Source organism: Anoplophora glabripennis, unplaced genomic scaffold (genome assembly GCF_000390285.2).
Source record: "Anoplophora glabripennis isolate ALB-LARVAE unplaced genomic scaffold, Agla_2.0 scaffold40, whole genome shotgun sequence".
Lineage (NCBI taxonomy): Eukaryota > Metazoa > Arthropoda > Insecta > Coleoptera > Cerambycidae > Anoplophora > Anoplophora glabripennis.
The window spans coordinates 336,372-359,927 of record NW_019416268.1 but is presented as its reverse complement, the minus strand read 5'-3'; the positions used below and the strand labels follow the sequence as shown (position 1 = coordinate 359,927).

Sequence of the window (23,556 nt, the reverse complement as noted above, 5' to 3'; positions counted from 1 at the left end):
GGTTGCAGTTGTTACTCAATGCCTAGGTCTTCAAACTGACGGAGAGCAACCTGCTATTTCACAAGTTCTATAAATGCAAGACCTATGTAGGCAAAACTGCATTGCAAAAGAAATGTAAGTACGATGGTGAATATAATATAATCACTAAAAGTCGAAAAAAGTCATTGGTGTAGGAAATTTTAATTATTGAGGGATATAGAAAGGCAAATAGGACTGAAATTTCTACATTAACGACTTTTTTACTACTGGTTAACAAATTTGTATACTAATTCAGTAAATTTCTGCTCTTTGTCATCATTAGCCTAAGTTTCATCAGTATATTTCGTATGTCTAACATCTTCAAAGATATCTAATAAATCTGATATATTTTAAACTTCAACATCCTGTACATTAAAAACTTTGAAGTTTAGATAATTAGTTCATTAAAGTTTTTTTTATTATAAATTGATTCAAGGGACAACTTCCTGAGTTAAGACATCTTGTATATTTTGAAAAATTTACAAAATTCAAGATTTCAGTCTTTCTGAAATTATATTTATCAATACAACCTCAAAAGCCTCTTCCAAAAAATTTGCAACGTATTTTTAAATCTGTTGTGCATAACACATTTCATGTGAATAATTAAAAAATTTCAGTCCACATTCATTTTTTGGGTGCCATAGAAATTGCTTGTTTGCTTTTGTTATAGCGGCCTCGGTATAAGCTTGACAAGACCGGCCGGAAAGTTTTTACAATTTTTATAAAAAATTAGCTACCCCGAGCCAGTCGTATTTCCACTTCATTTTTCTTACAAAATGGAATGTTAAAAATCAAGATGAATGGACAAATCAGGGGTTCCGTAAAAAATGACTAGACTATCATGAATTGTTTATGAATTATGTGTGGCAAGTGAGGAAAATTGACGTAAACTGTCATCACCTGAAGTTGAGATTCATCTTTGGGGTACTCATACAATCTCGAGAATTGACTAGATAAGTCGAATATCGGTCATTTGTAAAATGAAAAAAAAGTCTCATTCGTGAAAATGAACACAAAAATTAGATATTAGAGTTACGAAATTGTTCCGCAATTGTATGAGTACGGCAGATATACATATGTTTCTAAATTAATTAATTATTTCCTAACTAAAAATTGTAAAAAAATGTAGCCCAAAAAATAATGTTACCTATCGTGAATGTTTTGGACAGGGTGTTTTGAAAAGAGGTGCAACAAATTCAAGGGCTGACAGACCATCAAAAAATAGCCTATCTTTTGTTTTTGAAATGCGGGGCATCCAAAATGATTTGTTTTTATTCTTGGCCGTATCTTTTTTGAAAAAAAATATGTATGTATGTGTAACACACTGACATGTGTTACAGAAAAGTTTTTGAGGATTTTTGTTGAAATAGAATTCCAAGAAGACTCCTGCGTCACTGGAAATACTTTTAATATCGTTAATTTTGGACTTTGTTGTAGAGGTCACCTAGAGTCCTAGTGCAGTCCTTTCCCAGCAATATTTTTGAATATAACTTTTTTGAGGTTAGCTTTTGTATCTAGTGTTACATATTGTAACGTAAAATATAATTTATTGTTGTTGATATTACTGAAAATGCACTATTTTTTGAAAGGAAAAAAAAAATAAACTGCCTGGGAAAGACGTTGGCTAACCTCTACAAGATACTCAAAAAGTGATAACACGAAAAAACAAAGTGATTTTAATTTAAAAAATTTAATATTTTGTATTTGAGATACAGAGCATCAAAAATTCTGTTTTTTTTTCCACCGCATTTTCAGGAAACAACATTTCACAGCAACATTTTAGAATATAACTTTTTTTAGGTTAGGTTAACAGTATAATGTATATTATCATGCAAAATATCATTTACTCTACTTTTGTTGAAGTTTTGAGTCTCAAAAAGATATACCTTAAAATGTCGGTTGGAGCGATTGCATCTAGTGAACTCTACAAAATAGTTGAAAACTATTAACACTGACATAACCTAAAATAATTGAAAATTTTGATTTAAAAAAATCTTTGATACCCTGTATCCTAAAAGCAAAAAAAGTAATAGGTCCATGGTCAGTGGAAGTCCAAATTTTTTGTTTTACCAGCACCTGAATTTTTGACATCTTATTTCGAAACACAGGGTGTAGAAATGCAAATTGCAAAAAACTAAAAATATATCAGGTACAGATTTCTGCCAATTAATCTCCGTATCAATTTGTTATGTTTTTGTTATTTTCCACAGTATTTTTTTGGTATATTCTACTTTTACCGGTGTCTGCTTGGGTAGATTTTTCTTCCACTTTCACATCAATATTCTTACGCATTAGACTTTTTCCGTTTATAAAAATACATATTAATTTTGTTTCCAAAAAATCCCGAAATGAATGATAACATATAAAGGGATTTTCTTAGACAATGTTATATTAATGTAATGTTATATTTGCATTTGGCAAAGAGATTTGCTGGCCCTGTACGTTATAAAAAACATCTAAACGGAAATTCAAAATCTCCTGGGCGTAACACTGCCGCCGACTTTATTTCTGGGGCTACAGATACAACAGTATTGCTTAACCGTTCACATGGACTCCATTTGCTCAGTAAGTTCAAGAATGGGGCTCTCCCTAAGCGGCAGCAAAGGAGGCCAGGCATTCGCTGCAATATTTACAGGGAACTGCTGTCCCTGTCCAATAAAAACCACTGTTAGCAAATCCGCTAGCAAGCAAGCGGCTCCACACACAAATATATAAAAACCAGAAGGGGTCATGCAAACACGACACACAAAATGAGTCGAAGCAAAACTTGTGAATAGTTTATTAAATAAAAACAAATTATATATAACAATACGTCTAACATAGCTGCGAAAAACAAGAATATTAATAAATAACACAAATTTGTACTACTGAACTAAAAAAGGACTAGTATATAATACTTGGGAAGATAAATCTTATTGTTAGGTTAGTTTTTATTACAGAATACGTCTAGCGAAGGCTTTGTTTGTGGAAAATTCGAAAAGGCAACGAAAATTTCTGAAGTATGCGTCGTTTAACTCTAATTGCTTATAAAAGTGTTCACTGGTCATTAAACATTTTAATTCAAAAACAGTTTCAAGAATACTTATAAAGAAAATAAACGGAAAGTACGTATAAGAGATTCCAAGAATATTGTATAAATATTCTAGTCTCAGAACGATTTCTTCCAAATTAAAATCAATTTCACAATTTATTGGTGCTAATGTTTAATTTATATAATGGAGATTCAATGAACCTTTTGAGATCCATCTAACCCTTGTTTATACAAGGTGTAAGTTTAAGACAGGGTCAGTTTTTATGAGTGTTCCCCAAAATACAAATATGAAACTAATTTGACTACTTATATAATTCCTATACTTCAGTGTAGTATAGTAGTATATAATACCTATAATTCAGTGAAACAAGAATGACCGAAAATGTCATTACATTTTGTTACGTTTATTTTAGCTTTTTGTTTATGAGATGTAGGTAATTTCGAGACTGTATTGAAATATTTTTACTATAATCAAAATATAATGTGTATAGTGCAATGTTAGTTTATTATATTTAATTTTGTAGCAAAATTATGAAAAGTACAAGTATACGAATGAAGAAATGCACGACACATGTTTGGGATTACACTAACCTATAAAAATAAGGAAAATAGGTTAAAAAACATAGTTTTCAATGACAGTCTATCGAAGACAAACTTATGTGTTTCTAATGGCTAAAAATACCTCCATATAAATATGACCCCTATTCAAAGTTACACCCTGTATAATTAGACAACCAAACAAGCTTAAGAATCAAAATGACAACTCTCTTACAAAAGTGTCTGTCATCTTTATTTATATTATGAACAAGGGTGTCAGAGTCACCATTTACTATCTCCATATCTAAGTTTGACTGGCTGCAAAAAAGGAACTATTAATGACATTAACCAAAGTTATATAAATTTTGTCAAGTGCACTGACTGGAATTTTGATATCCTTATCTTGTGAATCGGCAGAAAAACATGTAACATTTAAATAAAAAAATCGTATACTTTTATAACATATTCGTCGCCTTCTCGACTTTTTAAGTGTATCAACCGAATGAAGGAAAGTAGATAGTGCAGTATTGCCACTGACTAGTACATATAACACAGTTCAAAATGAACAAACTACAAGTGAATACTATATACAATCAATCTCTCTCCCACAAGAATGCACTGTCACGTTTCAGTCATCCTCTAAACGAGTCGATCTATCGCCTTCGACTCTGTTACCGTCCACAAAGCAATTAAAATACGCCAATGAAATGAAGCACTTTGAAACAAAAAGTGCACTACAAATGCTGCGGTACCTGATTCCACGTCGAGTTCGTGGTTTGCCAGGATGGCGCCGGCAACGAAATCGGCTCGGAAATCTGGCAGGAGTTCTGCATGTTGCCAGGTAGGGAGTTCCAAGCTTCCCCAGAGTTCTCCACCAGGGCTTGGAACGCCAGCAAGTCCTTGCTCTCGTTCTCCGATAGGGGTAACGGAGGTAGCACGGGCTGCTGTTGGGCGATCTTGTAGCTCGCCTGTCGTAGCATCTGCCGCCTCGACAGGCTATGACTAGTTTCGATACTGGGGGCAGTTGTGGACTGGTGAGACATTGCACACTGTTTCTGGAGGATTTGCCGTTTCTGCTGAAGTAACCTGTAAAAAAGGACTAAATTTATTTTCATGTCCATAATTCGAGGACTGATAAATTTAGATAAGTGAACTTCAGAGCCGAAGTAGTAGGCAGTTGTTGATTATAAATTGTATCTGTCGCAGAAGTGACATCGCACAGGAAGCATTAAAGCTTTATAATCTACATGGTAATGGTTAGCTACTAACCTGTGCTGCATGGCCGTTTGCAACTGTATGGGCTCCACAGGAGGATTCGTGTAACTAAAATTATCAGGCAGGCTGACTCTCTTGTTCCCTCTAGGCTGCAAATACTGATTGTGCTGTTTCTGCCTTTGTGATACTTCTTCAGGAGGTTCCCTGGTTGGGTACTGCGACTGTAACCTCTGCGCCTCCCTTTGCACCAAGTGCATATCCAAAACTCCCTTGGCTTTAGTTTTCTCGCTAAATTTCTGCGAGTTGAAAGCGACCACAGCTTTAGTGGTGTCGGTGACTTGCTGGGCGACCAAACCATCACTGGCACGTCTTCCTTCCCGAAAATCCACTGGAGACCTCGTTACGCCTCTGGTTGTCTTCAAACTGGACATGTGAACCAATGGGTTGTGCTTGTGGAGCACATATCTAGGTGATAAGTAGTTGTGAGTGCTCAAAGCACTGGAACTGGTGATAATCGGCTCGGGTTGCTTTTCAGTCGAAGTACAACTGGGCAGGCTGCTAGTCAACTCACTTGATTCGGACAAAGGATATTCTAAACTCTCGAAATTACTATCACAACTTAAGTTTTGGCTAAGGCTCTTTGACGTGTTGAAGTTCGTGACGACACCGCTAGAGGAACTGGACGAGGCGTAACTCAAACGAGGCCCGTGGTCTTCTAAATCAGTTTCGACGCCCTCATCGGTTGAGCTGGAATATTGGGTTTGGATTTCACTGCTTTTATAGCCGCTGCAAAGACAAATGTTATTAATACATTTGTTTTCTATTTGATACAATGTAAGGTTATATAATTGTCTTCCTACCTGGTATTAAACCTCCCTATGGAACCCTTACTTTCGTGAATATCAAATGGTTGCGGGCAGACCGAGGTGGTCTGTGCATAGGCATAAGGATTACCCTGGTGGCTGTAATCCTTGAACAATGTGGGATCTGCCGAAGCTGAGGGAATAGCTGACATTTGCAAAGTAGACATCAGCTTAGTAGCCTCACTACACATGCTGAAAGTAGTTTTGGTGGAGGCCTGGTTTAGGATTTTTAAAGCGTCTTCGCTGTTAGTTGCGGCTAGCAATTTAGCGGCGTCTATACCGTGAGCGGGGGGAGAATCACAGGTTCTGGGAATGCTACTGATCTTGCTGTTACTTGCGGTGGGGGCGGTAGTTGAGTGCTGCAGGAGGCGCCTGTACAGAAATTAGAATTTAAGGAAACTGGAGTGGAATAGCTAATCAGAAGTGAGATTTTTTTTTTTTCATTAAACCGGAAGAGGGATTTTACGAAATCAGAAATGGGATGTTATTGGGATAAAGCATTCATTAGGAAAATTGTATATTTACCTGCAATCCTCACTGGTGCTTGCCCTTCCGATCTTCCTCATGGCTTGTTCTGCGACATTGGAAGGCCTCCGTCGTTGCACCTCCCTCACACCTGTTTGATTTTCGCCCCCCACTAGTTGGCTCCTTAATTTGTCCAACAGAAGGTAGTAGATGGCAGCGTGGTGATCGTAACTTCCCAAACGAATTGACTAAAAAGGATCAGTTTTATTGTTCTTTCTATACTTTTTATGGTATAGGAAAATGTGAGATTTTATAGAATAATTTTAGAAAAATAGAGAAATACTCACTTCTCTAGTCTTTGAACTGTCTATCCCTAAGCTTTGCATCAGTCTAAGAATTTGTTCGTTGGGTTGTGTATTGGAAACGGATATTGTTGGTGGTAATGTCGGGGGAACCCCCATTTGCATCCACCGGTGCTTTTTAATTTGTTGAATACTAAATCGCTTATTGGGTTCTAGCACTAACATTTTTCTTATAAGAGATTCACAGTCTGAAACAGAAAGATATTTCTTTCTTTTAGAATGTCTGTGCAATAATGGTAAGGTGGCCAGAATTATGAAATTGACCAGGATACAGCACTAGAATGAATACTAACTTTCCCCTCCTTGCCAAGCATTTATAAAATATGTATTGTTATAATTTCGAATTGTAGTTATATACATATCCACGTATATCGTTGTTCGATCTATTTGAAATTACGCAAAAATAGGAATAGTCATCAATTTGTTTTTTAATACTTATTTTTCATTATTTTCTGATTAAAAAGATAACTATGAGTTTAATGCACTTATATAATAAACTTAGTTTTGCCTACATGTCGTTTACATTCTGAGATACGGACGAAAATTTATAAGAAAATATTGGATGAGAATTGTTACATGGCCTTCAAATTTCAATTCATGTTTAGAAATCTCTATAACTGCTGCTTATCTACGGTTATTAAAAGAGAAACGCAAATAATTAAAAATCACGATATATTACCGCTTCTAAAGAAAATGTTTTCGAAAGCGAATGCGCGACAACATAAATCCTTCTAATTGTCCAAAGGGGATTATTAAACATAATTGACTATAGCGGTGGCCCGAGATAAACTGCTTTATGGTTTGTTTACCTCGTTTACCTCGCACTTTCCCGACGCTTCTCCGTGTTATTTACCACGTCTTAAACATTCCTTGAAAATTGCCGTACACCACGTTATGAGAACTAGGTTCCCCTTTTTCCTTTTCGATATTTCCGTTGTTATCTTATATTTTTCAAACCAATATCTAAGGCTATATATATCTATGCTAAGGCAGGAAGTACGTTCATCAGTATCGTTACGCTATCGTTCATTTTGAAGGACAAACATATATAATTCGCGAAGGAATTTATGGTTTGAGAAACATAAAAAAAAATAGGTCGATTTTATTCCAACAAAGAGGACAGTTAAATTATCAAAAAAATACCATAGTTTAGGGGTGTAAAGGTATAACATAAGATCAAGGTGTATAAAAAAAAGTATAAAACAACCAAAAAATTGAAAACAAACAATACTTCAAAAAATAAGAAAGAGAAAAAATATATGTTACCTATCTTAATAAAATCTTGAACCGTAAAAAAATTTAATTAAATAAAAAAAGATGGGAACAACCCTATTATAGGACGGAGATTCGAAGGCATCTCTTTTTTCTTTTTTTTTTGAGCATTGGCAAAAACCGTAACATTTTCTGAAAAAGAATCGTAAATTATAAATCATTTCGCGAAATTTGTGAAATGAGTACAATTCTTTTTGTCGGTATAAACGACACAAAATTTGATGACGCACGGACGCACGGTTGACTTTTTTGTCTTAATAAATAACTTATTATATAGTTGTTTAATTTAATTTTGACCTTTGGCCTCTAAAATTATGATGTTGCATAATTTTAAAGCGGTTGACTTTTTAAAATATTTAAAATTGAACTCGATTTAATAATTTCTTGCTGGAAATTCAGATTTTCGAAGGGCAAAAGAAGTTAGACATACATAATTGTTACATTAACAGGAGAGTGTAAGTAGCGCCCCCTAGAAATTACCATACTCGTAATTGCCACCTTAAAAACTATTGCTGTGCAAAGATACTCAAAATATTAGAAAAAATCGAAAATATTTATTTCACTTTAACATTCTGTAAAACGAAAAGGAGCAATATTCGAATGAGTTATATTCAGTTCAGTTATCATATTCTGACGTCAGCAATCTTCCCTTAAGATGTGTACAATAACTATTAATGAATTTTATATAATTTAATTGCATTTGTCTTCTTTGGTTTCCATTGAGGATGGGAAAAAAAGTTTTAAACACAAACATTTATCCGCAAATAACTAGTGTGGACTTTTTTAATCCCCAAATATGGGTTTGCATAATGGATGAGCATAAATAGTCTTTTTAGGGTTGCCATTTTTGACTTGAATGCTTCGGGTTTCGCAATTATTCTTTGGACTTTGGATTTCAAATAACATTACATATTTATTCATTATTAAAAAATCTCCAGTACACAAATATTTTCCGAATAAATAGAACTTATTGATTGATTTTTATGATGTATTATTCAATAAATCAATGTTTAGTTGTTTTGTTTGATAAATATTGTAATTTATCAAATTATTTTTTTTTACGTATTTTTATTTTTCTTAAAAGGAATTATTATAAAATTACTAATATATAGTTATGTATAACATTTTCTTGACTCCTTCGTAAGGTAATTATTTAAAATGATACTTCGTTATTATCGTTTGATGTTTTCATCCCTAGTTCTTTTCAATTAATCTTTTCTTGCTTAAATTAAAACATGTAGCTTGCAAAAATAACTATAATTGCTTCACTTTGGAAACCAAATGAATGATATTTCCTGATGAGGACGTAATATTTAGGCACTTAGTCTTTTGTTCAAGGTAAACAAAAAACATTTCATTCACTTTTGTTTTTGTGTGAGGGCAATTGTTTTTGTTTTCGTATCGGACATTTGTTTAAAAACATTTATAGTGACCATTGTTTGTACATCTGGACTAGGCATTTGAATCGTCCAAAAAAACGTTTTGGAACCGCAATATCTACAGACCCCAGGGAAAGGCGAGAACGCAACACGAGTTTAGACGGCTGAAAGGGCTGATAATGATAGGGCCTGTCAGTGAAAAAATCGAGTTTAAACGATCGAATAGCTCCGCATAGGTCGTGATTTAGAATAAGGGCGCTCCTTTTGTCATGCAGGGAGGCTGCCTCGATCCTCCGGCCACCCCTCCGCACCACCCGGGCTGTAGGGATTCACCCAAAGACGTCAAGGGTTTTGTTGTGATTGACGTCACAAGTGCGTCATAGGGCGGCGCACGCACCGACAAAAGAACATCGCGTCCGATATTCGGCTCATTTAGCCATTTGCGTGGGGAATGATAGGATCCGGAAGGTTTCCGAAAAAGTCACGGAAGGTCGTCAGCACGAAAATGCAATAAATCCGCGTTCCTTTGGGTGTAAAGGTATCGCCATATATTTTTAGATGGGGCGCCTTTGGTCTAAATTTATATTAGTTCGGCATGGACAAACTTAGATCGAAGATATACCCAGAATAGAAAGTTGGTTAAAAAACTGGAAAAGCGAGGGAAATTTTCCTTTCGTTCTTAGATTATTTCAGATAAATCGAAGTAATCCGTATCAGTTCTACCTCGATATGCAGCTAAGTAGTTCTGTTATTTCATCGAGTCAAATATATACAGTCATTCACATAACATTATGCGTTTTGTCCCTTATCTTTTTTTACCTTTCTATCTAGGAAAAAAATGGTGAAAACCAAAGATTTGAGTAATTTTCTTACGATTTCAAATAAAATAAATAAAAAATTTGATTGTTGGATTTCAAACATTGTTTTTCTTTTAATTAACGCTATACTTATTTGTCGTTTTTTCGAATTCCTCTCGTTTTTTACGTTTTACTGATTCTGCACATAATCAAGATACTGCGGGTATGTTCTCCGCTGTTAAACTTTCTAAACAAGTCTTTAAAATTCTCTATTAAGAAAAAAATCTTATTATTAATGTGTTTTATAATATCTTTAATCTTTCTTCTACACATATTCCAAGCACATTTTTTTATACTTTATCTTTCAAAATCCTCCATAGAAAGAACACGTGGAGCTCAAATAGGGACTAGTAAAATTATTCTTCCATAAAAAAAAAGAAGAAAAAATGGCCTTTGTATAGAAAATAATGGGGTTATAAAACGTCTTATTGTGAAGTTTTTTCTCAATTAAATATTTTGATTTAATGTCAAAACTACAATTTTTTTATGAAGTAGAATAAATAATGCTGATGTAACAATCTCACTGCTTACTTATCTCTGGTACATCATATTTGCTTTAAACATTCTCACATTATTTAGTATAATAATAATGTACCTACTTATCTAAATCTCGGCTACTAAAATTTATAAAATGCAATTGTATACCTAGTGTATCAAAAAACGCAATTATTTGATAAGTTTTTTTTGAACTTTGACATTTTATGCTACTCTACATTATATTATTTTTCTATAACTTCTGAGACCGACAATTAAACTTTTACTTGCTTTTGATTAAAATGACAAAGTACTTCGTAAACTCGAAAACACGCCAGCATTGATAATAATGTTGAAAATATTTAGTGATCCTCAAAATCACAAAAAAACGCCGGTGGAGATGATATAAATGTATACGCTCAGTTGAAGAATGCGAGCGCGGCCAAAGGAAAACGAGCACAGTTGTATTGGGCTTCTGGGCAATAAATCACAGCAGGTGACAAGTGGTTCATAAATTGCCCAGCAGTGCAGTGCAGCGGTGCGGAATTTGGTATGAATCAAGCAATTTTAATTTATTATAGGCACCTTCTATCAATCATTCACATTACAATTGCGAAAGGGAGAAATAAGAGGGATATTTTGTTTACTAATATTATCACAACATGGCATTTTGAAGACGTTTTGAAACGGAACAAAACGAAATTTACCACCAATATAATAAAATTGTTTCAGGACATAAATAATTAAAATATGTTGTTGGCCAAATGAACATATAATAGAAATTTTCTACACTTATATACAAATTATTATAATTTTTTACCTTTAGGAGAAAATTTTTTAAGGACGCCTATGAAACTCATTAAATTTTATTACCAGACGTTTTTTTGCATATTCAACTGACTTCGGAAGGACTTATACTAATCAGGTACCTATATCGCAAGCAGGTTTGCTTTAAAACTTACTAATAGTAACTCAATCAAAATTAATTCTACACAACTCACATAATTTGCAGAACCTTGAAGCCAAGCTTGAAACCTAATATTCTGTTATTGTACTCGGTGCTCGGTGATATTTTAAAAAATTTATCATTTTTCAATTTAAACTATTTTTCGTCAGTTTGTCATTTTCAATTTATTTAAGTAGAAGGGGCTATTAAATTTTTTAATATTAACTTAATCGATTAATAAAATACTTTTTTGTACATTTTAGAAGTATGCACAAATTAACACCGTTAATAACATTCAAATACAGGTTTATGCGATTTAATCATTATTTAATCCGTATCATAAAACAATACCAGGAACTGACAAATGCTTTCTATCAATTTTTCACCACGCGAACAATTGTGGACAAGGCTTCTGCTTCAACTTGAACGGAAGCATGATGTGGTCTATGACTCTATCCATCTAAAATTCATGTGACGATATTAATACAAATGATATAATTCTTTTTATCTTGTTTACGAATATTAACCCTATATAAATTCGACCCATTCATCAATGTACCTGTCGATATGCACTCATACGATGCCATCAGCGAAAATCAACCATTCTGTTGCACACGATTCTTAACATTTGGAAAAACTGGACGCTAAGAAAATCCGAATCGTTTTCCTCTATCAAATAAGACGAGGTTGATGTGAAACAATGCCGTCGTGGTGTAATTGAAATATAGAATTCGTAAGTAACGAAAAATGGACTATTCTAATTGGGCAAATCTGCTTCAACTTGTGACATTCTCGAAATAGGTCACAGAACGTTTATCTAAATTATTTAACAGGCATAGCAAATCGATAGAATGGGAGCTTGTTAGAGCTAAAAGGATTAGCAATAGGATTTAAAAATGTATAGGTACGCTGCAATCAAAATGCACTATTGTTATGCTAAGTAAGAAAACCTAAAATGTGGTTATAACCAGTGAATATAGAGATAAAGATTCCTAATACATTTAATCTGGTAATTAGAAATTCTTTCTTATTTGTATTTGCGATTTAGGACTCCTCTAGATCGCAACGACTTGCAAGTCCAGGATGTTTTATTTGAGAATAACCAGAACAGGAAAACTGTGAAAATTATAATTTAGAAACTTTTAAAAGTTTTTATTTCGAAATATTTTCAGATGTTTTGAAACGTTTTGGTGTTTTAGAGATATATTACGATGTAAGAAACTTTTCTTAGTAACATTTTGTCTTGGCTTATACAGAAAGGACATTTTCCCGTTAAATAAAATCAGCTTTTTTCTAAATTCCCAAGCCATACTGGCTTTTGCAGATTTGAAATTAAGACACATTTTGTTTCACAAATAAGGAGAGCAGCAGCTCATTTTTCAACACCAACAATTTTTTTTTATATCTCACAAGAGTTCTTTCACCCATCCGGGAACTCGCTGTGGATGAGTCATCCCACATCCAAACATTGACGTCTCATAAGACATGAGCTGTACCTAACCCTGCTACTCGAGTCATCGCGGTTTCCCCAGAAAAAAAAACGCGTTGTTAAAAATGATCTTATTGTATGTGTAATTACGAATATGTTGCGTGGGCTAAATATTTATTTATAAATGGAATCTAATAAAGCAGACTATACTCCACTGAAAAGCATTATCTACACATCGGCCCTAAAAATAGAACTGCATGAATTACACAGAAATCCTACGCGCTGGTACAAATAGAGCAAATCCAAACAATCGGTCGTTAATGAATTGTTTACGTATACAGAGTGGACCCAACTATATAAAGAAATTGCTTTTCTCTTCATTGAGACGTGCTTAAATTAAGAGGAATTTATAGAATTGTATTTTCAAACGTTAAACAATTAATTCGAAAGATAATATGGCGTAAATAATTGAAAAAGGCAATCGGACGATGCGAATAGTATTTTTTGAATTTAATACACCTTGTATACGTCAGTTATTGTTCGCCTGGAATCGGTAGACAGCGGGAGAGAGAACATGCTGATACAGCATTACCAAGGGGATTATCAACATTTGCGTCAAAGATAATGTCAATGTTTGTTTAGCTGAGTACTACTTGCGTTAATAATAAATATTGTTTTGCTTCTTTGAATTCTGCGTCCCGTCATCGTCCCCATCAGAGGGCGTGCATCAACCCGTGTAAATTGAAACGTAAACTAATAAAAATACGAAACACATTATACAGGGTGTGTCAATAAATGCGTCATTATCGATTCATGTATGTCCTGAAATATTGTTGTGTAGTTGTATTGGAGATTTAACAATTAAAAAAAAAAACGAATAATTTAAAGAAACTTTGTTTTTCCAAATAAAAAAATTTAAAATAATGGAATTCAGTGGCGTATGTGACATTTTTTGTTTCTAAATTACAACTTTATTTTTGTAAATATGATTTACTTTTCGAAATTTTTTCAAGGTAGCTGTTTGATTATCTAATTCAGTGCGTCATGATTTTTTTTTTCACCAATATTGCGGATACATTCATGGCACACTTAATTGTATGAGGAAACAAATTGAGTAACAAATAAACTTTTGCATAAATCATTTGAAAAAAAATATAGGTTTCGAATATCGAAAAATGCATTGTTGCATATAAATAGCTTATGTTTGGATAATGAATGAAAAACTGGATGTTTTAGAAAAATAAAACATATGCCACTGCGTTTTTTATATCACGTTAGGGAAATCTCCCAAAAGAATCGAACTTGGCTCACCCAGTATAAACCTTTCTCTCATTCAAATTTCTTATAAACGGTGGGTCCAAGACCCAATATACAAGATTCTTCAACAGTTTTGCATAAAATATTTTTTTTTAGTTTTTCTAATACTCAAAAAAAATCAATAAAAAAATTACTAAAAATTAATCATCGCCCTTACGCAAATTACCCCTACACATACTTCATCACTACAATTTTATCACTGTCAATTTTTTACTTAAAACAACGTGTCTATGCCAAAAATTATAATAATCTATTTATATATACTTTAATAAAATAACCGCTTATAATTAATATTTTCGAGAGGTAACATTTAAAGTTTGTAACATTCGATTAATTCCATTAATTTGTAATTCGAAGTACCTACATTTCATATGGAAATATGAAAGAAAAACATGCTGCAATTATGTCTATTGTAGAATATATTAATTTTCTTTAGTCATCAAGTCAATTAACGAAAAATAGCAACGGATCAATCATCATTTCCGTAAAAATTTAATTATTCATAATTTTTCATAAAATATTGAATAGTCAGCAATGCATCCTGGTCAAATATTCAGAATCCGCCTGTTCATATTGTTAGGCCAGGAAATATAGAGTTGGACGCGACTTTTTGTTTCGGCAAGCTGAATTTATCACTAGATGCTAAATATTATGTACAATAACAGATTAGTTTCCACAGTCATACAAATGGGGGGAAGATTGTTTACAGGGTGGTTAATTGTATAATTTTTACGTAAATTCACGTTTTTCGCTTATAACTTTTTTCCGTTCATTTCGTCTTCAAAAGACCTACAAAACTAGCGTTACAGACTGTCAAATATACTATTTTGAAGCGAATTTCGCTTTTTTAACGGCAGGACTATGAATATTATCGTCACAATTTCACGTTGTCACGTTTTGACAGTATTTCTTATGCACTTAACATACTTCCACAAATAAAATATTTTTATCTGGGGAAAGTACTCGGGTTATGACAATATTTTTTTGTCGCTACCAATCTAATTTGTTTAACAATACGCCTTCAACTTTGACAGTCTGTAATTCCGTTGTTTTTCAACGAATCTTGAAGATTTTTTTTAACTTAAAGCTCTTTTCGTAAACTTTCCGAATATATAATAATATAATATATTACTATATCACGCGCGTGCGTCGTATATTTCATTTTGCAAATAAGGCTAAAAAATAACAAAACTTTCCAGGTTGCAAATTTGAAATTTAAAAAAAAAATGATAGATTTCAATGTATTATTATGAAATCTACCATGAAAAAAATCAGTGCGATTGTGGAAGATGCTCGGGATCGTCGAGACTAATAATTAGTTAATTTGTTTATAAGGCCATAACTTGTAAACTATTCAACTTACCGATTCCAGATTTCGTATGAGTTATTAGACAGTGATAAGGAATGAGAGGATGTGATGCCACAACGTTCTGGTAATAATAACGCAGTATATAAATGTTTAATTCAAAAGTCTTTTGAAGACGAAAAAAAGTACTTTACTGTTTTCGCGTGGAAATGAACGGAAAAAAAGTTATAAGCGAAATATGTGAATTTACGTAAAAATTATACAATTAACCACCCTATAAACAATCTTCCCCCCATTTTTATGACTGTGGAAACTAATATGTTATTGTACATAATATTTGGCATCTATAGTGATAAATTCAGCTTGCCGAAACAAAAAGTCGCGAAATGGTCATTACCCAGATCTTTTTCCTGGCCTATGTAATTGGAATTACCGAAGATAATTAATTGGATTCTTCAGGTTATTTTTAATTTGGAACACCTATTCAGGTACACGGAACCCTCCGCGTATGGAAGCAGCTAGTGCCCACGAAAAATGAATTTCAACGATAAGAGAACGTAACGTTTTTGGCGGACACTATATGTATAACTATACAAATTACTTCCAATTATCGCGCGACACAATGTTGCTTTATAGTCGAGCGCATACCTGTTTGAAGGGGGCTTAAGGGATTACCGAGCTGAAGTTTGGCACCCGGAGTATTTGACTTTATTTGTACAAATAATATCGGTACCCTGTTAATCTCTATAACCGTCTAATCTTCTAACTACAGATGTACGGAATATTTATCAACCTTATCGATTTTGCACACGGCAATTGTCGCGTTCGGATTGCGACAAGCGCGTTAAAAATAGTAGAGGTCTCGACGACCTGTAAAGAAACGGTATAATCACCAATAAGATCTGCCTTGTCCTGTTAAGATACAAGTGTAAATAGACATTCTCTAATGAACGAACGGCTTGGTTCAAAACACGAGCGAAGCGAGTGTTCTTAAAAGTCGCGTGAGTGCAATAGACTTTTTACACGTGTCTTACAATGTTTTATCTTCGATAGTGCAAATACCCTTAAAAAATAGTCAATTTTTCATGAATATTTGTATAGTCTTTCCGAAGTCAGTGGAACATATAAAAACGCCTAGCAATTAAATTTAATGAGCTTCATAAGCGTCCCTAAAAAAGTTTTCTGCTAAAGGCAAAAAATAATATTAATTTGTATATAATGCGTAGAAAGTTCCTATTATATGTTCATTTGGCCAACAACATATTTTGATTAAAATATATTACTGCTCGCTAAAAACCAACGGGAATGTATGAACATATCCCTGTCAGGAAAGGATGAGGAAAGGTTGTTAGTTTAGGTTAAAAAAGTTATTAAATAAAAATAATCAAAAAAATAATTCCGCGTTGCTACACTGCACTGCTAGGCAATTTGTCAACAACTGAAATGTATGGCCCAGTCGCCCAGTGCGGCTATGTTTGTGCGGTGTTTGCCCGCGCACGCATTCTTCAACTGGTCGTATACATTTCTACCACCTAATGGCTAAATAAATATGGGAACAAGTTTTTCAAATATTTCAATACCGAGTTGCTGTGTAGCGACCGAACCTGGTACAATACATACTGCCTAGCTCTATAGTCTTCAATGCAGATTTTTTGTAAATGTCTCTTTGTTGACAACATACAGTTTCGAGATATGCAATTACCGTCAGAATCATGTCGTCTGAAACATGTTAGTTTCATTTGACAGAATTCAAAATAATGTTTGTATTTTGTTTAAAAAAAAATCATTTTTTTTAACAATCGAGATATACATTTAGTATCATATATACGAAAAGTAGGTGAGCTTTTAGGTTAATTCAAAAATTAATATTACTACATTACAACATTTTTAGGTTTCACCAAAGTCTGTGACTGAGTAGTACAATGGCGTTTATTACGTTAAATCAATATTTATATTTTTATATTTGGGTATCACCCTATCTAGTGGGTGCAGAAGTGAAGGAAATGCTAATTGTAAAACCTGTGTGACACTGTCTGTATTGAAAAAAGAGTTTCTGGGACTGGCTTTGCAGATTAGTGCTCATCATACTATCAATTTGATTGACACATAAATATAATTGTGCTATGCTTCGAAATGTGGCAGGTTGTTTCTTGATGGTGTCAAAAAAGGAGCTATTGCGACTGAACGAAAATGATGCTCATTAATATAGTACCTACCTATATGATATTTATAGTGATACTTAATATATTTGATAAAGATATATATATGCGATTCTATTGACTACGTTTTGAAACCATAAAGCAGACTTAATTCTAAGATTAAAAAAATTATAACTTACTATCAAAAATTACTACTAACCAAAATTTGAACATAACAATATGAAACACCTTGTATGTACATATTGCATTTATAGATAATTTAAAAATAATCCACCTCTGCTGGAAAATAATATAATTATATGTATATGAAACACAACAATTTATTAACCCCTAATTAATAACTAAACCCCTCGACTAAAAAAAAATAAAAAAATTGAAAATCTCTTTATAACCTAATAATGTAAATAATACATTATACGTTTCGTGATAATCCTAGTATTCGCCACTAGGTGTTGAAAATGTTTTATTCAGCCCATAGGTATTAACACCTTTAGAATAGAATACAAAGCGAATTGCCCAGAGCTAGGACAGGAGGAGGCCCCACAAATCGCTCGAAACTGGCCGCGTTAGCGGTCCGGGAGAATGGGGAAGGGGCTTACAGAAATGGCATGGGTAAAGAGCGATAGTCCCGCTTGACTGTGCCCCATCCGAGGTTATTTTTCCCGCCACGGATATTGGCGCGTACAAAACGAAATTGGGTTGGTATCCACAAGAAGATACAACTACAGTTTTAAGTGGTCATCTACAACTATGCTTGCAGAGCAAAGCGGCGTGCTGGATGAAAATTATCGACGGTGACACAATCTTAGGAAGAAACAATTGCGATATCAAATCAAATTCTGCTCGGAGAGTCAAAGGATCCCAAACGATGCCTTTGCCGCTATTTATATATTCTCTATCTATTACCCACATCGCGAGTTGAGTTGCTAGAATTATTATTGAAAATTGTGCTAAATACGAAGCACTTTGCTAAAAACGAATAATGAATAACATACTGACGGTCTTACCGATATACCTTTTAAAACTAATATCGTGTAATAACTAATTTTATTGCACAAACATAAAATACAATTTTTTACACTAGAAATTATCTAAAAATCTTTACTTGATGTTAACAAATCAACAACGAAGCACGAACAAAATAATATATGTTTACATAGTAATAAACAAAAGTAATAAAAAACTGATAACATCCAGCCAACTATTTCACTGACATTTTTATGAAGAACCCACTTTTAGCTTAAAAAACAGAGATAAAGTGACATATAATTTCGGCGTGAAACTGATGGACATGTGTCATTTTAACTCAAGTGATCTATATCGGTAAGTACGTTTTCACTGAAAATAGTATATAAATTGTTATCACTGGTATAATAAAATGCATGGCATTACGTTGATGATGGATGTATTTGTATGATCTGCTTTGTATTTTTATCAGCGGTATCTAAATGTGTCGAACATACCGATGGTTATTTTCGTTATTGATGTTTCGGGCTAACAAGTTGCAAATATTTTTGTAATCTGAAAAAATTATGGTTCAACATTTGGACGAGATTGGAAGTTTCAATAGATTGGATTGAACGTGGTTTACAAATAGGTCATCCAGTGACGAAGGTATTGGGAGATATTATCCTTAAGAATCTGAGAATTCCCATGCCATTTCCATTGAATGAATTGTATTGCTTTCTGAAGAGCGTATTGGTTTTGTGACATCTTCCATTTGGTGTACTTTAGGTTGCTATGTTTGTCATACAAAATTATCAGCTTTTTTTAATGTGCCTGAGTTATTATTGCACTCACATAGCTTTTAAAAAATTCTCTGCTCTTGTTTTTAACCAAGCTACTCGTGTCATAAAAATTACTTTTTCATTTGCTTTCGCACACAAAAAAGGGGACTGGCCCGAGGATCCCACTAGGCTGAAATCTTGAATTGTGGGAAGGGTAGCTTAGAAGCTATAGCACTTAGGCCCCATTGAGCCTCTTGTAGGTATTTCCTTCATCTCTCAATTAGGAGAGCAATTCATATGAGCGGTTAACCAACCTATTAAAGAGAAAAAGATGGTCACGTTGCTCAGGTGCGACTACTCTAATATAGGCCATAGAAGGCCAAAGTTCTCACAACATGGTTTCTCTTGTTGACAAGATGGCAGTGCATTCACATAGCACATGTACAGTATTGTCTCGTCTTCCTGTTCACAACCCTTACAAAGAGTTGTTCCACACTTCCTCATGTGGTGAAAGTGTTGCCTCAGCAGTATCCAGTTTCAATACCTGTCATCAGGCGAAGATTTGATCTAGACATGGCCTTGCTAGGGTAGTCTAAGAATTCCTTATCAAATTGACAGTTATTTGTTTCATCCCACCGTTTCATAAACTCTTTGTGGGTGTTTTCCTTGATAATTTGAGTAAGTGCTAACAGTGGAAGCACATTGGAGGGACCGGGTCAAAAAATATTTAGGTCCGATGCATTCCTGGCTAGTTTGTCAGCCTCCTTACAGCAATTGCACCGCTCGTGTCCCTTGACCCAGCACACAGATATGCTGTTGGAACCTGAGGCCACAACCAGTGCCTGGTGGCATTCCCATACTGATCTAGTCATTATCTTATGCATACGTAAGATCAGTAATGCTTGTCTATTGTCTGTGTAGATTCTAATGGTTGCGCCTACAGGCAATTTCATAAGCGGCTATGGTTATACGTGCTAATATCGTTTGTACCACATGCATGCCCATCCATTGCCCACTAATATCGGATAAGCAGGATCTAGTATAAATTCCTCATCCTGCACCTTGACAGTGTCTCTAAGTATCATTGACAGTTGACATATTTGTGAACTGATCCAGTGAATTAAAAAAAAAACTACCAGAGACGCACGTGCGGGGCACAGAAATCCACGTCGGTTCGCTAACACGGGGACGCTTTGATGTCACCGTACGAGACGCTGGGCTGCCGCTGACGCAGGGAGAGAGTATTTTAAGACGCAGAATTTATTTTCATAAAGCTGTAAATAAAGTTTTATTGGAAGTGTACGGGTAACAGGTCGGGAATAATTTTTCGATAGATATCGGTGAATCTGAATAACAAACTTCCAAGCGTCGGGTCCCGAACTTCTGCAAATTAATCAATGCGATTTTCATGTCGGCGGCGTTAAATATCCGAGCTGGCGGGGGAATTCTTCGACTTCCCACAAAAGATTTAATTAAATCGTAAAAGTTCCGGCATTAGCCCTGGATGATAATGGGGAATTTTTTTCTGATGAATAACTTTGCGATTTGGGTATACTTTATACAACGGCACTACTTTTGACAATAATGCACAGTCCCAGTCCAGTAAAAATGTGATTGATTTTGTTTATAAGCGCCATTGTCTCTGGATTAACGTTGATTATTAGCTTCTCTTGGCTGTATTTGCATACTTTGGCATAGCTCATAACTGAAGTTTTTTCTAATAATTCAAAAGCTGACAAGGGGACTTCTGACGTATTTCGAAGCATGAACTTGAAATATGTTTTCAAATGGTTCACAAGATTTTATTATAGCGGAATAACATTAAAGACAAACCACTGATTATTTCTCCAAATCCATGAGTACGTTGGCCAAACAGTAAATACAACTACTTGGTTGTGCTTCATGGGCGAAATCTTATACGCAAGTGATGAAAGTATCGCGAACAAAGTTCTTGGCTATTTTTGCAGAACAAGAAAAGGATTCGCAATTTTTAGGAAAGTAGTACCTAATTGAACAATGCCCTATTTTCCTGATTAGTTTGCCTCTCACTTCTAACACCCCCTAAATGTATGATTTAAAATCTTTCTATCTTCATTTCAACTATTTTAAGGTACTACAATATGTTAATTTTAATTCTAAGAAAATGTGAAATATGTGATATTCGCAATAATTTTTTTGAAATGTTAGTGAATTCCCTGAAATGATTATTTTATTCTTCTGAAAATCAAAACAGAATGTATTCCACCTTGTATAATTAAGTGTATTACCCTTGTTCAACATTTTGAGACATGTTAACGACATATGTGAATAGTAGACATCTGACAACATTTTCTTCATACGAGAATATCCAGAATGTTTCCAAAGACACGACAGCTGGAACCATAAGCTTAGGAATGACTGTCGAAAATTTCAGGAATTCCCGGCACAATTTGGTAAATGGATGCTTACTTGGTTAAATAACGTTTGGAGACAAATAGTCGGATTGGATCGAAAGGCAGTGGCAGTAACTGTAATAGCTGACTCACCAAAATGTGCTCAGTTATTTCTGTTCTACGTGGTCTGAAGTTGTGTAAAAGTGCAAGCGCTTTCGTAAATATACACAATCAAAATAGCAGGTGACTTAACATATTCTTAAATTATATAAAGGGCAGGAGTGCACAACGCTAGTCATATCTCGAAATGCAGGTAATCAAAAAATGGTTAAATAAGTAAAGGTGAAAGCTAAGCGTATACTATGACATTTTTAAAGAAGTGGATTAAGAGATTACAAAGCAGGAGTAGTATAAAGTTAACGACTTACCTGAGCTCATAAAATAAGGTATCCTAAATCTACCGGACAGCACTCTATCGCGGAGGGCTTGCAAGGAACATCCATCAAAGGGCAGTGCGCCGCACACCAGGACATACAACACCACCCCCAGACTCTGGAATAAACATTATCATCAATAATTTAATAGCTTCTTTGAAATTACTGCTTAGGTCATAAGAGGGAGATACTATGTTAGTTTAGTAGGTGGTGAAAACATTCTGCCTTAATATTAATTGGAATCGGTTATATTACCTTCAAAATTACTACCTTCGACGAAGAAATGACCAACCTATACAACGACACCAAAACCACTACGATCGGACCACCCCTGCGCCCAGCGGTAGCGACCAAACATTTGCTTCATTTTGAAAATTTATAACCCCCTGTATACTGTTAGATTCTGGATATTTTCCTAACATCTAGCATTATATTAGCAATTCCGTAAACATTTCCAATGTTAAAAGTTAAAAAATATTAAGTAAAATTTATGGTTAATTGATAGCATTTATATAAACCATTATTGGCATTGACATTTAAATCTGTGTTATTTTTGTTTAATCATTTAGAGAAAAACTTAAAAATATATGAATATTTTTCCTTAGGCTTAATTAGCCTGTGGCAAGCCTCGGCGTAATAAATATTATCATTGTACATAAATAATTTGATATAAAATTCCAGTATTCAATGTTTTGTTGTTCAATTCGTAGTGGGATATTAATAGGTCGGTATTGTGAGCCGCTCAAAGGAGAGAGTGTATAATTTTATGAATATAGTATACAATAAGTGGAGTTTCTAAATAATGTAATCCATCGTGAACGTCAAGAGCCAGCAGAACGTAACTGTTGTAAAAAAAAGCGAAAATCGATGTAGAAAGTTTACATTGTGAAATTTGGTACCGTCAGAAGAAGAAAGTATTTTTTTAACTAGAGTCATCGGTGTGGTACTTACCCAAATATCGATTTCAGGTCCGACGTACTTCTTCCCTTCGAACACCTCGGGGGCTGCGTAAGGGGGGGATCCGCACCACGTCGAGAGCTGCCCGCCCGTGGTGTAATAATTGGAGAATCCGAAATCCGCTATTTTTATGTTATTGTTGGAGTCTAGTAGAAGATTTTCAGCCTGAAACGAAAAATAAAATTCTCTTTAGGATAGACTCATTAATAAAAACATAAACAAGTCCTTTAGTAAATAGACGTAGTTTGCAAGATCTTTTACGTTTCGTTGTCACTTGAATAGAAATCTAATTAGCGGAAAATGATTTGTAATGATGTGTAATCAGGGTCAGTTATGTCGGTATAATTAATCTCTGAAATGGGCTCATGTAGCACATTTTTTTTTTAATTTATATTCAGAAAATACACATCGTAGTTAGTTGATGTGCAAAAATTTG

At 34.2% G+C, this 23,556-nt stretch overlaps 1 protein-coding gene across 2 annotated transcripts in view; it reads right to left on the bottom strand.

The window, feature by feature from the left end:
- Positions 1-1,374: 1,374 nt before the first annotated feature.
- Positions 1,375-23,556, bottom strand: part of LOC108903257 (serine/threonine-protein kinase SIK2) — a 71,468-nt gene continuing 49,286 nt past the window's right edge. The window contains exons 5-12 of one of the 2 annotated variants that reach the window (XM_018705361.2): positions 23,115-23,285; positions 22,158-22,281; positions 6,477-6,679; positions 6,190-6,377; positions 5,662-6,036; positions 4,856-5,587; positions 4,339-4,672; positions 1,375-2,666 (exon numbers count right to left, since the gene is read on the bottom strand). In XM_018705361.2, coding sequence (XP_018560877.1) covers positions 2,562-2,666; positions 4,339-4,672; positions 4,856-5,587; positions 5,662-6,036; positions 6,190-6,377; positions 6,477-6,679; positions 22,158-22,281; positions 23,115-23,285 — 2,232 coding nt within the window. In that variant the 3' untranslated portion in view covers positions 1,375-2,561. The remainder of the gene's footprint in view (positions 2,667-4,338; positions 4,673-4,855; positions 5,588-5,661; positions 6,037-6,189; positions 6,378-6,476; positions 6,680-22,157; positions 22,282-23,114; positions 23,286-23,556) is intronic. The other variant, XM_018705362.2, reaches the window with a different exon arrangement.